Here is a 16,279-nt window from a genome sequence, read left to right as displayed (position 1 = left end):
ACAGTAAAACTTTGCATGTGAATCCTTTTTGCCTTCTTGGTAAACGTATATTTTATGAAACATTATCTTTTAAAATAAAATTGAGTTCACATACTGAAGTAATTTTGTAACCATCTTTTTCCATGGGGTATTTCATAATATTTTTTGATACCATCATTTTCCACCATCATTTTGAATGACCGCATCTTATTTTGTACTTGGTTGTATCACTTACCTACTGCTGCCTTCTCTGGAGCCATGAAAAATTATGTACCATAGAGATCTAGTAAAATATGTTTTTACAGGTATCTGACACTTTTCTTAGGCTAAATGTCTGGAGTTAGAATTGTTCTGTTTAAAAGGGTGTGTTTTTTGAGGTTTTTAATGCACAGTACCAAATGGCTCTCCTATGAAGGCCTGTCACTTCTGTTATGGTTGTCAGTAGCACTATGTCAACCCTACACATGAATGACCACTTCCCAGTAGCCTTTATCGAGTCTAATGATAATCTAGTAGATTTTAAAAAAATATATTGTTTTAAGTTTTCATGTTTCCAGTTATTGATGAGGTGTATTATTTTAATGACTATTAACCATTTGCATTTTTCTTTTAAGAAGTGCTTATTTGTGTCCATTGCTCTTTTTTCTGTCTTATTTAAAAAATTGATTTGTAAAATGTTTACACATATTAAGGCCACTATTTTATATTGCACATCTTTTTCAAGGTTTACATTTGTCGTTTAGCTTTGTGTCTTAATTTTTTTCATTGAACTTATGTTGAGATACTTGTACATTCATAAGCCGTTGTGAGAATAGTATAAAACAAGGGAAAAAAGAAATGAAATCACACCGAGCGATCCCATCTACCCTCTCACCCAGGGTCTCCCACTGGGAACAGCTTTCCGAACTACCGGACAGTATCAAAAGCAGGATAATGACATTAACATAGTCAAAATACAGGACACTTCCATTACTGAAAGGCGCCATACACACTTGCCTCTTGTCCTCAGCTTCTCGTTAACCCCGGGTAACCTCCAATCTGCATTCCATGTCAATGAGGTAGTCGTTTCAAGAGCGTTACAGAGATGGAATTATAGAGTAGGTCAGTTGATGAGGTTAGCTTTTTGACTTTAGCATAATCTCTGGAGGCTCGTACATATCAACAGCCCACTCCTTGTTGCTCCGAAGTATTCCATGGTGTCGATATGCCCCCATTCATGTGAGCAGTAGTTCGTTGAAGGGCATCAAGTTGGTTCTAGTTTGGGTGTTAAGGGTAAAGATGCCGTCAAGATTGTGTACAGGTTTGTCTGCTTTTGCCGCTACCTCTCTTCCTTTGGGGTGTGCGTACACTTTTTTTTTTTGTGTGCGTACACTTTTAAAAGTTTCTAGGAAAATGAAGGAAAAGATCATAAAAACTGCTCACAACCTTTCGGAAGCCACCTCGTATCGATGACAAAGCATTTGCTGTTTCAGCGGTTTTTATAGGTACCTTTCGCGACGTTCATTGTGCAGTGCAAGCACCCCCACCACCCATGACCCACTTTTCTGTCACCCTCACAGAGCTCAGTGCCACTTCAGCAGGGACTTCCTCTTTCTCTTCTGTTGGCAACCAACAAAGGATTTCATCTCTACACATTTTCCTAATGTAGATATTTCTTTTAAGTGGGATCTCATGATATTTGCACTTTAGTGGCTGACTGACTTCACTCATCATGATGTTTTCAAGGGTCATACCTGTCGCACATATGAGGACTTCATTTCTCTTTCTGGCTGAATAATAGACCCCTTTGTATTTATCCATTCATCTGTTCGTGAGCTTTTAGGCTGTTTCCACCTTTGGGTATTATGAAAGTCCTGCGGTGAAAGTCTCTGTTTACTTTTCCACGTGCAGGTCTTTGAAATGTACCGAGGAGTAGACTTGCTGGATCGTAGCTCTGTCATGTTTTCAGTGTCTACAACATCTTTGGTGATTCCATACTCTCAAAAAAAACCCAAACCCAACAACCCAACAAAAAACCAGGCTCACTCCCATCGAGTTGATTCGGATTGATGGTGACTCCGGGAGACAGGGTAGAACTGCCCTGGTGGATTCCTGAGGAGGGACCCGTGATGGGAATAGAAAGCCTTGTCTTTCTCCTCAGGGAGAACTGTCATCGTGTGCTTTTCTAGTTGTGGCAAAAATATACACCACAAAAGGTTCTCTAGTTCCACAACTTCCACGTGTCTAATTCAAAGTCAGTGATGATGCTCTTCATGTTGTACAGCCCTTATTGATAGCCTTTCCCAAATTATTAGGGTCCCCTGGGCAACCGCTTTCTCCTTCACTTGTGGCAATCATTGGTCAAATTTGTTTTCTTTCTTTTTTTGTAGTTTTCTTGATACACTATTCACATGTCGTGTACTTCCATTGTTAAATCGCTTTTAAAAAGGGTTGTGTGTACATCATCACAATCAGTTCTAGTGACCCCCCCATCATTATTTGCTCCCCAAATGAGACTTTTTCTTTGCTGTTTTTTTTTTGTTTTGTTTTACACATTTCTAATTTTTTGTTGAATTTTTTGTGATGGTTGCTTTAAAATCTTTCTCAGATAGTCCTAACATTTCTGCCATCTCAGTGTTGGCATCTATTGATTGTCTTTTTTCTTTCAGCTGGTGTTTGTGTTAGGCCGGTTGACTAGAGAAACAAATCCAGAGATGCTCATAAATGTATAAGAAAGAGCTTCATATCAAGAAGTCATCGTGCATCAATAAAATATCCCAGCCCAGTCTACCTCAAGTCCCTAAGTCTGATACTAGTCCGTAAATCCCTCTCCAGACTCACACAGCCGCATGCAGTGATGCAGAGTGCTGGACCATCACAGGTGCAGAGCTGTGTGGGTCCACTGGCGGTGGCTGAATCAGGGGCTCGTGCAAGTCAACAGCAAGGCGAAGGCAGGGAGAGAGAGGGGCTGGCTCCCGGCAGCCATTTATCTCAGTCCTACCGCCAAAGGAGGTCATCAAGCGGCGACCTGATTGACATCCATCCATATCTTCTTACAGGTGCCATGTTGGCACAAAAAACCTAACTGTCACAGCTTTCTTACTGGTTTTTGGTGTGACCCATAGTTTTGGTTGAAACCTGGACATTTTGTGTTAGTTAGCTAACCTTTGTGGTGCTACGGTGGCCGGGGAGAGAAGGAAGGCTGACCCGCCATGACTGTCAGGTGGGTTAGAGGTGTAGATTCTCCACTTGGTCTCCACTGACAGCTCAAAGAGGAGGACTCATTATTGCTGGGGGAAGAGTGGGTGTTCTGGGCCCCACATGGTTTTCCCTGATACACAGCGAGTCGACTGATTACCAGCTGGGAGGGATGAAAGTCCAACCTCTGTCTTTCAGACACCAACTGGGTGTGGTGTTGCTCGTAGTACTGAGTCATCTTTTAACAGTCTCAAGAGAGTGAAAGGCTTTTCATTTCATCTTCGGACCATATTTTTTTCTATTTCTTTGTATGCTTTGTGATTGTTGTTTTAACTGCCATTTGAATCTTACGATGCGCTAACTCTGGAAATCCGGTTCCTCTGCATCCCCAGAGTTGGTTGTTTGTGATAGCTGCTTTTTCCATTTGTGCAGTGACTTTTGCCCACTGTGTTTGCACCGACTGTATTCCTTGTCACGTGTGATCACGGAAGTCTCTCTTCCTCTGACTTGTATCAGCCAATATTTTGACAGTATATCTTCCTGGAATGCCAGGAGCTAGAAACCAAGCAACCAATCCCCAAAGAAACCCAAACAAACCCTTCTCCCAGCCTGTGCAGAGCGACTCTGCCAGAAGCTCCTTTCCCACTGCCTCGGTCATTCCCCGCTTACCTGTGCCGAGCCGAGAGATCAGCCTGAGGGGACTTGCTTAGGGTCTCGTGGGATCCTTTCTGAGCATGTGCCTTGTCTTGGGCTTTCTAGATTCCCATTATAAATAGGAGTTTTGAGTTTAATTTTTCAAAGGAATTCTCTGCCCTGCTTTTCCTGCCAGGCTTTAATTTGCCCGTTTTGTTTGTTTCCAGTGTCATCTTCCGCTCCATGCTGTGCCTTTTTCATTTGTCTTACAGTGTTTTTTGAGCAATACTTATCGCCTTTCATTCTCGAGTAGTTTCCCAGTTAAATGACGCAGAAGTGAGCACTTTGTGTCAGTCCCTTGGGTAACCTCCCGACAGGTTGGGGAAAAAAGTATGATGTGTGAATAAGGTCCGCTCTGCTCCCTGCAGACCCAGGGCCCAGGGTTTCATGCGGGAACACAGGCTGCTTTCTTCAAGACGGCCACCAAGCCAGGGAGGGGGCAGGACAAGGCAAGTGAAAGTGCCACAAAACGCTTGTACCGTTTTGAAGCTGCCCATTTTCAAAGGCAGCATTTGTTTGGAATTAAGTTAATTATTGGTCCGAGTTCCAACCAAGTTGCTTGTAGCAGTTTCTACTTGTTTTGATGTTTCTCTGGTGGAATGAGTGTTTATAACTGCCTACTTTTTTGGCTTTCTATTGCCATTTCGAATAGGAGCCTCTTTATTTTTCTAACCGATTATTCTTAGTTCAGGTATGCGTCACTTAATGTTCACAGGATTTTCTGTAAAATAGGATGTGCGATATGGATGTTGTGTGATCACCATATTATATACAGGCCTTCCCTACACCATCCGTGGTTGCATCTCTGTAAAGCTTACTATATGAAAACCTTATAGGAGCCCACCTGACAAAATCCCGGAGGCAGTATCTGCTGAATACAGAAGATCGGCCTTGACACGTGTGTGGCTGGGCCGGCAACCAGATCAAGACTTTGCTCTTGACTGGCCTATAGGGTAGGAGGTACCGTATGGTGCTTTGGGGGGCATGGGAAAGTGGTCCTGGGGAATGGGAGCAAGGGTGTTGGTCGTGGCCCTGTCTGCTGTGGCCCTGTTCATGCTACTACTTCCTGATCATATGCAGCTGCTGCTGCCATCACCACCCAGTGCCCAAAGCTGACAAGCACCCTGGCCCCAGTTGGCTCTGTCAGTCCCTGCCACTGAAGAAGAGCCACAGCAGGCACTGCCTGTGTCTGAGGTCAGAGACGCTATGGCTTCTGGTTGGCTCAGGGAAGCCAGGAAGAGGTGGCGGAGGAGGCCCTACAGGGATTGGGGTATGCTCACTCACACCCTTGGAGTCTTTAAAACCATTAGGGGGAAATAATAAGCAAAAAGAAAACAGCTCTTAAACCAAAATATTAAAATCTGAAGCAATTATTTCTTGACAGACCCTCCCTGGAGGTGATGCTTCCATCTCCTCACACCTTCCCTGAAAGATTCCGTCCTCTTCAATGTGCACCCCATCAAAGCAGCAGTTTGGGCATCTCTGAAGGACTCAAACTGCGTTCCTTTTAACCGTGACTTGGGCAAGATCAGGGCTGTGGGACATGCAGGGCCAGGCATCAGGACAGCGCTTGATACCTTTAGAGCACGAGCATGTGCACTGTTAAGATGGGAAAATTCCTGGGTGCAAGTTCCTGGCCTTTTCCTCACTAGTTCAGTTTCCCATTTTCTCAAAACTTCCTCCTAGTAACTGAAAATACAGGGAATCCAGGGCGGATGAGCCCTATCGGACCAGTGGTGTGAGTGGCGAAACAGGGAGGGTAAAGGGAGAATGGGTAGGAAAGAGGGAACCGATTACATGGAACTGTGTGTGACCTCCTCCCTGGGGGACAGACAACCGAAAAGTGGGTGAAAGGAGACGTCGGACAGGGCAAGATATGACAAAATACCCATTTATAAACTATCAAGGGCTCATGCGGGAGGGAGGAGCGGGGAGGGAGGGGAAAAATGAGGACCTAATGTCGGGGGTTTGAGTGGAGAGAAAATGTTTTGAGAAACGATGTACAAATGCGCTTTACACAATTGATGTGTGTATGGATTGGGATGACAGTTGTATGAGCCCCTAATAAAATGTTAAAAAAAAAAAAACTTCCTCCTAGTAAGCGTGGGTTGGTCTTCTGCCCTTGTGGACACGATCACGATCACTCCTGTGGAATCTTGGGAAACAGTCCCCATAGCCTTCAGGGCCGCCTTCCCTGCCCGGAGTCACCCAGGTCCAGCACAACCTCTTGGCAGCCACTGTTCTCAGTGGCCTGTAGTTGTATTTTTCCAAAGGCCAGTGTGTTACTGAGAGGACTCGGCCTCCGTGGTCCATGGCAGAGACATGTTCCAACGTTTCATTCAGAAGAAACCACACGTGCACACTTGAACCTTAGTAACAGTATTGTGACTCGCCCTTGTGTGCGTGGGTGGCTGCTGCATGTATGTAGGAAAGAGCTCTTTGAGAAAGCTGTTGAACTTGTATATGGAGTTTGCAAGTCTTTCTCCTTGGAACTGTTAAACGCTGTACAATTGTCGGTGTTATCTTTGGCTGATATCCTGCGTGCTCTGCCCTGGCTGCAGTTCTTGTAGAGAGTGGTCCTTTTTGCAGGCCTCTTCAAGGATGGCCCCTGCCTGACCTCACGGCTGGGATAGCGGCCTCTTCTTGACCCTCTCCTGCTTTGCGCCAGACCCCTGCCAGGCACTTGGCTAGGAGTGCCGTTTCCGATTGATCCTTTCTTAACCAAGCTGCATGATCAGCTAGGGCTTGGAGGGGAGCGAGATACTTGGGAAGGAAGTACATGGTCACATAGTCACCTCTTTCTTTTTTGTGTGTGTGTAAAGCGCATTTTGTTTCTAGACCTTCCAAATCATTTTATTGTCTTTTAGAGATTTCCTCATCTGATTGTTCAGTTCTTGATTTTTTTCTCCCCCTAGCCAGTCTGAGATACTGTGATTTCCCAATACCTCCTGCTCCAAATATTCATTGATTTGACAGTGAAAATGTTCACTGTTCTATTATATAATGATCCCCTCATGCCTGCTTTATAGTCTCCTGTAACCCGCTGGGTCTACTGACTTGGACGTAGCTGTCTCTGACTCGATGTGTCCCCCCTCCCTCTCAGATCCAGGCTTCCTCAGGAGAAACCAAATACACTGGGGCCGTGGACTGTGCGAAGAAGCTGTACAGAGAGGCCGGGATCCGAGGCATCTACAAGGGGACTGTGCTCACCCTCATGCGAGGTAACTGTGACCCTCATTCCGGGGGGTGGGGGTGGGGTGGGGCATCATCACCTGAGGTGGGCCTGCCACAGAGGCTTTAACACCACCCATGCCACAGGCTGGCAGTGGGTGCCCTGGTAGTAGGCAGCCTTGGCCACAGGTGAGCATGAGCAGGGTGAGCCATCCACCCTGTGGGAGATGGCCCTCAAGGGTGGAAGCCAGGACCGCAGAGGTCGGAGAGCGTGGCCAGCAGAGAGAAATCAAGGCTGGAGGGAAGAGTAGAAAGAATGACAGGTAAAATGGGGCTCCCCCTGGGTTTTGAGGCATGTCCTGCTGGGCTCAGAGGGGAGAGCCCGAGACAGCTCCACCTTTGTTCTGAGATGGCTGTGCAGCCGTGGCTATGACTGATGGGGATGGGGATGATGGTGGGGCTCACTCCGAGGGAACTTTGAGATGTCATGCATCGTGTACTTTACATTGTGCTCTGTGCGGGTAGGGCCGCAAGACCTAGTTGGAGGAGACACTGAAGATGTAATGATGCCACGTTTGTGCTCCCTCACACGGTTGCACCTCCAAGAGTAGCATCTGATAACTGCAAAGGGACTATTGCCCCTGGGAAGAGGCTGCGGAGGGACCTCTTGGGAAACCTTGAGGGATCCAATTGTTCTCGGTTTTTCCTTGGTTCTTCGGAGTTTAGGAATTCTGTGGGGATTGTATATCCTTTCATTCACCGCTTTCTTGCTACTAACAGACGTGCCAGCCAGTGGGATGTATTTCATGACATACGAGTGGCTGAAAAACAGCTTGACGCCAGAGGGAAAGAGGTGAGTAGAACGGAAGCATGGAGTGCCCCGTGCTCAGACCTGGGTGAATCGTCCTCTCCTGCGGGTGGGTGGGTCTGAAGGACATATTCCTGGCACCCAGGTCCACACTCCTCTCCCGGCTGCTGAGGTCCAGCTCACACCTCCCAGTCTCCCACCAACGCCTCACCTAATGGGGCGGCTATGGGAAATGGGCACCTGAAACCACCTGCACAAGTGGCAGCTGCTGTGTTGCGGGAGCCCTTGAACCAGTTTGCCCCTTCTCTGCATAACACCCCCCCCCCATCAGCCTCAGGAGGCGTGGTCTGAGCCACTCCCCCACAGCCTTTGCCTGACTTGAGCTGTGATTGTCCTTCAGTGTCAATGAGCTCAGTGTACCACGGATCCTGGTGGCTGGTGGTTTCGCAGGGATCTTCAACTGGGCTGTGGCCATCCCTCCAGATGTGCTCAAGTCCCGCTTCCAGACTGGTGAGTGACAGGTGATAGGGTGGAGTCAGAGTGGGTCCCAGCACTGGTGCACTGGCTGCCATGGGGTGCAGAGCCCCTAAGGCCCTGAGGGATTACACCATGCACATAGAAGGCAGCATCACTCCGGTCCGAATTGTGTTCTTGAAACCCTGGACTAATTTTCATATCAGCCTAATCACAACATGAGTGAGACAAGAAGTCAGACTTGCCTGAGTGGAAGGGTTGGTTTGTTTGCCATCCAGCGCTCTCCTCGGTACCCTCAGCACCAGGTCTCCAGGCATTTGTGCCTGCTTGACCCAGGGCGTACCGGGTTGTCTCCGGCCTGTCCCAGGATGACCCACAAGGTGCTCTCTCTGCTGTGCTGTGGCCCTGCAGGACGACTTAACAGCAAGCCTTTCCCCCTGTGGGCTGTCACAGCCAGCTCAGGAAACCTCCTGCATTCTTAACAGTTGGGTTCTGTCCCCACAGCCCCTCCTGGGAAATATCCTAATGGTTTCAGAGACGTGCTCAGGGAGCTAATCCGGAACGAAGGCATCACCTCCTTATACACAGGCTTCACTGCAGTGATGATCCGAGCCTTCCCAGCCAATGCGGTAAGCGGTTAGCAGGGCGGTGCTCTCCCTGCAGGGCTTAGAGCACTGAGCAGGTGGGCTGGCTTTTACTCACGCCTGGCATTGGATTAAGGAGCCTGGGTGGTGGTACAGTGGTTAAAGGGCTATGCTGCTAACCAATCAATAGGTGATTGAAATCCACCTGTGGGAGAAAACATGGCAGTTGGCTTCTGTAAAGATTTACTACTTTAGAAACCCAAGGGGGAAGTTCCGCTGTCTTACAGGGTCCTGGGAGTCAGAATCGAAGTGCTGGCAGTAGCTTTGGTTTGGGGTTTGGGATTGGATTGGAGACTCAGTCTTCCTAAGACCCTGTCCTACACCAAAGCTTCCTTATTTGCCTTTTTTGGAAATTGTCAGAGGGATTGCCTTTGGAGTTCTCTGTGGGTACACTCGCTCACACACTCACTGCTGTCATCTGTGTCCTATAGGGTCACTCAGAATGACCCTATAGGATGAGGTAGAACTGCCCTTATTGGTTTCTGAGACTGTAACTCTTTATGGAAATAGAAAACCTCAATTTTCTCCCAAGGGTGGTTTTGAACTGTTGATCTTGTGGTTAGTAACCCAAGGCATAACCACTACACCACCGCTCAGAAGGCAGGGGCTTTGATTTCCTGACTGTGATATCAGGAGTGAACGGGGAGCTAATAATGAATACAAGAATGAAGAAAATGTTCTGAAATAGATTATGGAAATGGTTGTCCAAATCTTCTTGATATGATTGAACTATTGAATTGTATGATGTATGGATTATGTCCCAATAGAACTATTTAATAATAATAATAATAATAATAAAAAGCACGAACAGGGTGGAACACACATTTTCTTTCCCCGTTGGAATGCGAGAGTGGAGAGTGGGGAGTGGGCTTAGGGAGGAGCTTCCATCCTGACACAGCTTTTTGTCTCTCTCTCAATCCCTCCTCAGGCCTGTTTCCTTGGCTTTGAAGTTGCCATGAAGTTCCTTAATTGGGCCACCCCCAACTTGTGAGGCAGAGGCTCCGCCAGGCTTTCGGACACTGGAAGCCTTTGCCAAGGAGAAGCAGTGGGCAGGACTGGGCAGTCGCAGAGGGTGAGGGGAGAGGGGGAAGATGGTATCAGAGCTGTGTGTGTGGCCCTGGTGAGACCGTGGCCTTAATAACTTGATGTGCCATTTTGGAACTTGAATTCACTCTTGTTGATATAAGGGATCTCGAGAGGATTTGGAGATGAACGGCTGTGGCCAGAATCCTATGTACCCCTTGACTGACTGCTGACCTCACTGCATCCAATGTGCTCCTCACCAAAGAGTGCCTCCCACTGGTGGCACTATGCATATTTTGACCAGCTGACCATTAGCTAGGGTCCTCCACAATTCTCAGGGTGACATCTAATTCTGGACTGCACATGGAATGTAGACTTGACCGTTCACAACCTCTGTGGCCTTGTGGACTGGGCATGTGTACCTGTGAGCAGCTAGACTGTTAGTGCCTGGGTTTGGGTTTCTTTATGCATGCATGTAATCAGGAAGTCAAACGAGAATACTCTGATTTCCCTGGAATAGGTAGAGAGCCTCCCCTATCGCATTATGAGAACAGAATTGAATCGAAAGTCCTAGCAGCTGGGATAAGGGAGAAAACCCAGGAGAGGGGAAGGCTCTTGTTGCCCACTCTCTTCTCATGAGAATGCCCTATCTTAATGGGAAGCAATAAATATTGGTCCTCATTTCTTTTGCAGTGTGTGATAATTTCTTTCTTTTGATTCTGGGCCATTTCCGTAGGCAGCTTTCTCTTCAGTAGACACTCTCTGGGATCTAGCTTCCTTCTTTGGGAGTTTGGGGCAGCAGCCTCCAACAGGAGGATGAAGAGGAAGTACTAGATGGCCCAGCCTTCCCTGACTGCCCCCACTCCCTGCTGCAGGAGGAAAGACCACGTTTGGTGGGACAGGAAGACTTGAGTCTGTGACAGCCTCCTTGAGGCCAGCCTGCCACTGAGCTAACAGATGGAAGGTCTATGTCCTAAAAGGGCAAACAAAAGCCCAAGTTGTGCATGTGGACTTTGGGGTCACCACGTGATCTGACATCATTATCTTGGCTTTCCTAGTCAAGCCCATCAATAGTGATATCCAATTCTGGTCCCTTTGGCATTCTTGTCTGGGTGAGGAGAAGAGTATGCCCTGCTACTGCAGCTGGACTCCTGGCATTGCTCCTGATCCAGCTGCCAGTTATTTCCCATCTCACTGCAGCTTCAGAGAGTCCCTTGGACTTTGTATTTAGAGCCACCGCTCTGTAAATAAGCAACAGGGCTGGGAGGTTAGACTGGTGAGAAGCTGAAGATTTGGGGGGTTAAGGAAGGAGGCTTTGTTCCTGAGAAGTTATTTCTACATGACCCAAAAGGAATCATGACCAAGTAGCAAATAACATTTCTACAAGGTGAAGGGGTATGCCCTCAGCCTGAGAAGGTTAATCCAGTGCTAAGCCTACCCCCCTCTAATGCTGGTGGTGGTGGGGGTGTCTTTGTGCCATCTCATTGGTTTGGAGATGGCCACGTGTATGTGCCTCCTGAAGCTTTTCTTGGCACTACCCGTCCTCAGCCTGTGGTGAAATCTTGGCCTTTGCCGGGAATCCCTTGTGAGTGTATTTGCATTCCAGCCAAATGTCAGCCTTTTCTCATGGCTCAGGATCACTTCCATAGTTTGTGCTTCTGGATAATTTTCCCTTTGAAACATCTTCCATTTTAACATGGCATGTTCCTGTTCCTAGATGTTAGTGGTGGTAGATTCCTTTCCTCCTTTGAGCATTTAATAGATGTTAAAGCCAAGTAGGGAAGCCCCTGGAGGCATATTTGTGAACTGAGTGGAGCAGATGGTGAGTGACTCCCTCTGGCTGGCGCTTCCTCTTTACTGTGTACTTTGAAATTCCGTTCCAGAAAGATCTCAGTCTCTCGGTGTGAGTCAGGGGGTGGGAATAATCAGGACCCTCCCCAGCAAATTCTTTGACCGTAAGTCTTAATTTGGAGCCAGAACGGTGATTGTTAACACAACCATCCAGGGTTAACACCCTCACCCAGACAGAAGGGTAAAACTGGGGCAAAGGTGAGGGACAGAGGGTGGGTGGTTGGTTGCAACCACAGTGCAGAAGCACAATAGAATCATTTTTGCTATAACGTCAGCCCATTTCCACTGCACGATTCATTTCCTCCAGTTTTTCAGGTGAAGACCCTGCCCAGATAGCCTTTCTATAACACCCTCATGGCTCCTTTTCTCATCTGATTATCCCAGAAGAACTCAGCATGTCACAGATGAGGATTGTTGTCCTCATTTAACGGCCGTGGAGGCCAAAGCTCAGGCAGGTAACTCATTTGTGGTCATTGGCAAGTTGGGAAACCATCAGCTGTTAGGGGCTGTCTGTACTACAGGGCCCAAGCCCTTGCCCTGAGACTGAGGCCTGGGGTGTGGTGACACACTGTCTCAACAAGCACTGGCAAGGCCCTGCTTTCTCTCTCTGTCTGGTCAGGATGTAAACCTGAGGTGTCCCAGAGGCAGAGCTTTGGTCTGCTGCAGACTTTGACACTTTCTTGAGATGCAGTAGTACCCTGGGAAGCGGGGTGGCTCACAGGTGCAGAAATGGGTGCCCTGGAAAGTACTTGCTCCCTATTAAAGTAGATCAGACCAAAGGCAGGTGAGCTCATTGGGGAGGCCCCTTGGAAGCTAAAGCACCACATGGATAAGGGCAGAGGAAACAACTCCCTTTCTCAATCCTTCTAGCTCACTGAAAGCTCCTCAACACTTCCAAGACGAAGTAGAAACTGGTGGTGGTAGGTACTAAGGATACTGGAAGGAATGGACCAGCAAAGGGTTGGCATCAAATGGTCAGATGACCAGCAGGTCCCAGGAGACACGTATGGGGAATTGGAGTGACTAAGAGGAGGGACTCCTTTAGGTAGGGAAGAGAGGGGTGTTCCTGCTGGGGCTGAGTCCCTCCAGCAGAGAGGAGGCATCAGAGAAGCCACAGGGTGTATCTAAACTGGGGAGCCTGGGCTCAGAGCAGGCTTCAGAAGAGGCCAGATTTTTCACCTTCTGCCTAGAGATGGAGGAAGCCTTTTAAATAATGGCCCTATGAAGAGTATTGTAATTCTCTTACATTGGAACCAATGGTTGGTACCCTACCTGTGTTCCTTTTCACGGAGATCCACTGCTGTCAGGCTAAACATGACCATGACCCTAACTTGGGTTACTCTGCTTCCATGGTTGTAAGCCTCAGAATTGACCTTGTGTTTCCGTCATGATGTAGTGGTTATGAGTTGAGCAGCTAACTGCAAGGGCAGCAGTTCGAAACCACCAGCCACTCCTCTGGAGAAAGGGCTTTCTACTCCCCTAAAGAGTTACAGTTTCAGAAACTCACAGAAGGCAGTGAGGGTTTTTTTGCCCATGTCTGCCTGTGGCTGGCCGTATGGCAGTTTGTACGAGGAGTTGATTCCGGCTGGTAGCGAGTAGGACTGAGTTGGTGAATAGAGCGCCCCTCAGGGCTCCGTAGGTGCTGCCTTTCCCCCACAACATCAGTTTTTCATGCTTCTGAGAGTTTCAGATCCTGGCGTTTTCCACTCACAGGTTACGTGCTGTTGGCATGGCTGCTTGAGGGGGTTGCCATGGTAACCTGCAGTGATGCAGCTGGACAAGCTTGAATGCAGGCAGTTCTATGAGGGTCAGGGTGAAGGATCCAGGGCTCAGGCACCTAGTGTTTGCTCCTGATCCAGGGCTTTCTTCCCTGTCCAGTTCAACTGGGTATGCATGAAGGCCCTTGGGATCCACTTGCTACTGACGCACTGCCTAGCAGGAGCAGAGGTGACCCCTGCTCTGGGGAGCAGGTGTGGGGGGATGGGAGCCAGGTTGGGCCTGGAACCTAGCTGTACTTCAACAATCATGGGGTTCCCCACTTTCTCTTCTGGCTCTCGCTCCCTGTAAAGAATGACGATGGATGGGCCAGCTGTGGGCTGTCTGAGACCAAATCAGATAGATGATGGGCCTGCTTCTGGCAGATGCCAGTGGGGGCTGCTTGGGGTGATTGGGAGGACCTGGTGGAACCCAGCTTGACCGTCAGCGTGGGAGTAGCTACCGCCTCCCCTGTTTTGCATTTGTGGGAGTCCTACCAGTACAGATGTCCATGCCCCTTAAAGCCTGTGAAATCTGAAAATTTGTCCAGAAGGTTGGCCTTGGGGTTGCTGAAAAGGGGCAGGTGTGGGAGCGCAATGGGAGTCACACGCAGGCATTCTGGGTGTCACTGAACCAAGCCGTGGTCTTTTCAGTGGCCTCATGCATGTGAAAGTTGGACATTGAATAAGGAAGACTGGAGAAGAATCAGTGCTGGCAAAGAATACTGAAAGCACCATGGACCACCGAAGAACGTGAGCATGACTTGGACGAGGTACAGCCGGAATGCTCCTTAGAAGCAAGTGGCGAGGCTTCATGTCATGCACTTTGGATATGCTATTAGGACAAACTAGTCCCCGGACCAGGACATCATGCTTGTTAGAGGGCCAGCCAAAAAGAGGAAGACCGGCAACAAGATACATCGACACGGAGGCTGTAAAACTGGCTCAAAGATAGAAACAGTTGTGAGGGTGACACAGGACTGGGCGGCAATTCATTCTGTTGTACGTGGGTCTCTATGGGTCAGAACCCACTGGATAGCACCTAACAGCAACAACAACTAACAACGATCAAGTGCTGACTCCCAAAGAGACATCTCTCCCTGGAAAACTTGGGAAGGGGAGTCTTCCCAAGAGGAGGGAAGAGTTGAGGAGTCCTGCACCTCCAGCTGCTCACTGCCTACCCTTAGTGAGGTCTTCCCATTCTGAGAGCAGATCACAGCTTTGAAACAAACAATAAAGAGTCTAAGACTGCCATGTTAGGAGAGCCCTTTCAATGTCTTTGCTTGCTGTGTGGCAATGTATCATTAATTCAGTCAGTAAACCTTCCCAGGAGTGTGCAGTAAGAACCCAACAGAGTAAGTAAACAGTGTCCTTTCCCCATAAAGTTAATGACCCAGGACTCCTCCCAGGGGGCCAGAGAGCTTGTCCAAGGAGAGACTGCGCTTTGGAACCGTAGGGCTGCCTGGCCTAGAGCCTGGACTGGCCTCTGCACCAGTGGGGACTGGGTGCGCCTGCTGCCGGAGGCTCAGTCCTCAGCAGCTCTCATCTCCTGGATGTGTGCCAAGCTAGTAAGGGAGGTGGTAGTGAACATCTTAATTAGTACTGAATAATTACCAGACGGTGCTTAACCATCCCCAGTGCCCTTCAGGTTCCCCAGCTTCCAGTTAGCCACTTCCTGGCTGGGCCCTACAAGAGAAGGTCTCTCCCCTAGGCCCACTGGGCCTTTGGTCAGACTCTATCTAGGCTATAGCATGGATCCCGGGAAGACTTTCATGTTTTTATTGCCCTCCACTTCCAGTCTGGTGAAGGAAGAGGCAAGCTGGGAAATAGCCAGGCCTTTCCATCGGACTTAATGTGGGAGACTTCCAAAAGTTTGTGAAAAATGAAATTAAGAGATAGAGAATTTCCATAAAGAATTTGAAACACACCCCGCCCCCCTCAGATGTTCCCTCCCCAGGAGCAAAGGATAACAGTGCCCGGAATCTTCTCAACTCCAACAGCGACGGCCCAAGGCCTGGGACTGGGGTGCAGGCTGGAGGGATGTGCAGACTTAGACATGGCAGCTTTCCTGGGAGCTTGCTGTTGCTGTGAGCCTACTTCCCTTTTTGGTCCCATTTGGCGGAGTGAGCTCCTAACAGTGTAAATTGCCCTTCCTGAAATTCACGCTACCTACAGGGCCTTCCCCTCCTGACATCTCACCCACTTCCTGCTAGCCTCCCAAGAGTCCTATGATCATTCTACCATTTCACCCAGTGGTTGAGGTGACCCTCACTTGACCGGACCTTCGCTCTCGATGTCCTCTGTGCTCAGATGACTTTCCTGCAGATCTTCCTGTGGCTGGATCCTGCTCAGGCTTGAATGTTACTCCATAACGTGGACTCTCGCGGTCTGTATCTTAGTGGAAATCACATCAAGCGATGGTCGCCTGCTACCCAGGAAGGAAATAGATGCTTAGCATGTGTTGCAAGAATAAATGAAAGGTCCTCAGGACCTGGTGAGCGGCTTTAACCAGCACCCCATCTCACGCGTAGAGCATTCATTCTTTCATCGGTGGGCACTCAATAGAGACAGCTGCCTCACCTTACCACACCGTGACCCTGGGTTGCCAGCGCGGTTAGTGGCCCGGCGGCGCACGCGCACTCCGGGCCAGCGCTCGGCGGGGGCGCGCACGCCCGTGGCCGCGTACGTCACAACCCGGGCGCCTG

The 16,279-nt window shown here is 48.8% G+C and overlaps 2 protein-coding genes across 2 annotated transcripts in view; one reads left to right on the top strand and one right to left on the bottom strand.

Annotated features, from left to right (window-relative positions):
- Nucleotides 1-10,650, top strand: part of SLC25A20 (solute carrier family 25 member 20) — a 24,482-nt gene extending 13,832 nt beyond the window's left edge. Inside the window, exons 5-9 of the mRNA XM_004703974.2 lie at nt 6,953-7,070; nt 7,801-7,873; nt 8,229-8,338; nt 8,807-8,931; nt 9,875-10,650. Of these exons, the coding sequence (XP_004704031.1) occupies nt 6,953-7,070; nt 7,801-7,873; nt 8,229-8,338; nt 8,807-8,931; nt 9,875-9,937 (489 nt within the window). The 3' untranslated portion in view covers nt 9,938-10,650. The remainder of the gene's footprint in view (nt 1-6,952; nt 7,071-7,800; nt 7,874-8,228; nt 8,339-8,806; nt 8,932-9,874) is intronic.
- A 3,418-nt stretch (nt 10,651-14,068) lies between these two features.
- COPS8 (COP9 signalosome subunit 8) overlaps nt 14,069-16,279 on the bottom strand; it is a 23,328-nt gene continuing 21,117 nt past the window's right edge. The window contains 2 exon segments of the mRNA XM_030887603.1: nt 14,069-14,144; nt 16,165-16,276. Of these exon segments, the coding sequence (XP_030743463.1) occupies nt 14,069-14,144; nt 16,165-16,276 (188 nt within the window).

This window comes from Echinops telfairi, unplaced genomic scaffold (genome assembly GCF_000313985.2).
Source record: "Echinops telfairi isolate 266 unplaced genomic scaffold, ASM31398v2 ScPeMD7_7420;HRSCAF=8458, whole genome shotgun sequence".
Classification (NCBI taxonomy): Eukaryota; Metazoa; Chordata; class Mammalia; order Afrosoricida; family Tenrecidae; genus Echinops; species Echinops telfairi.
Note: the sequence above shows the minus strand (reverse complement) of the source record. Positions and strands in the feature narration are given on the sequence as shown.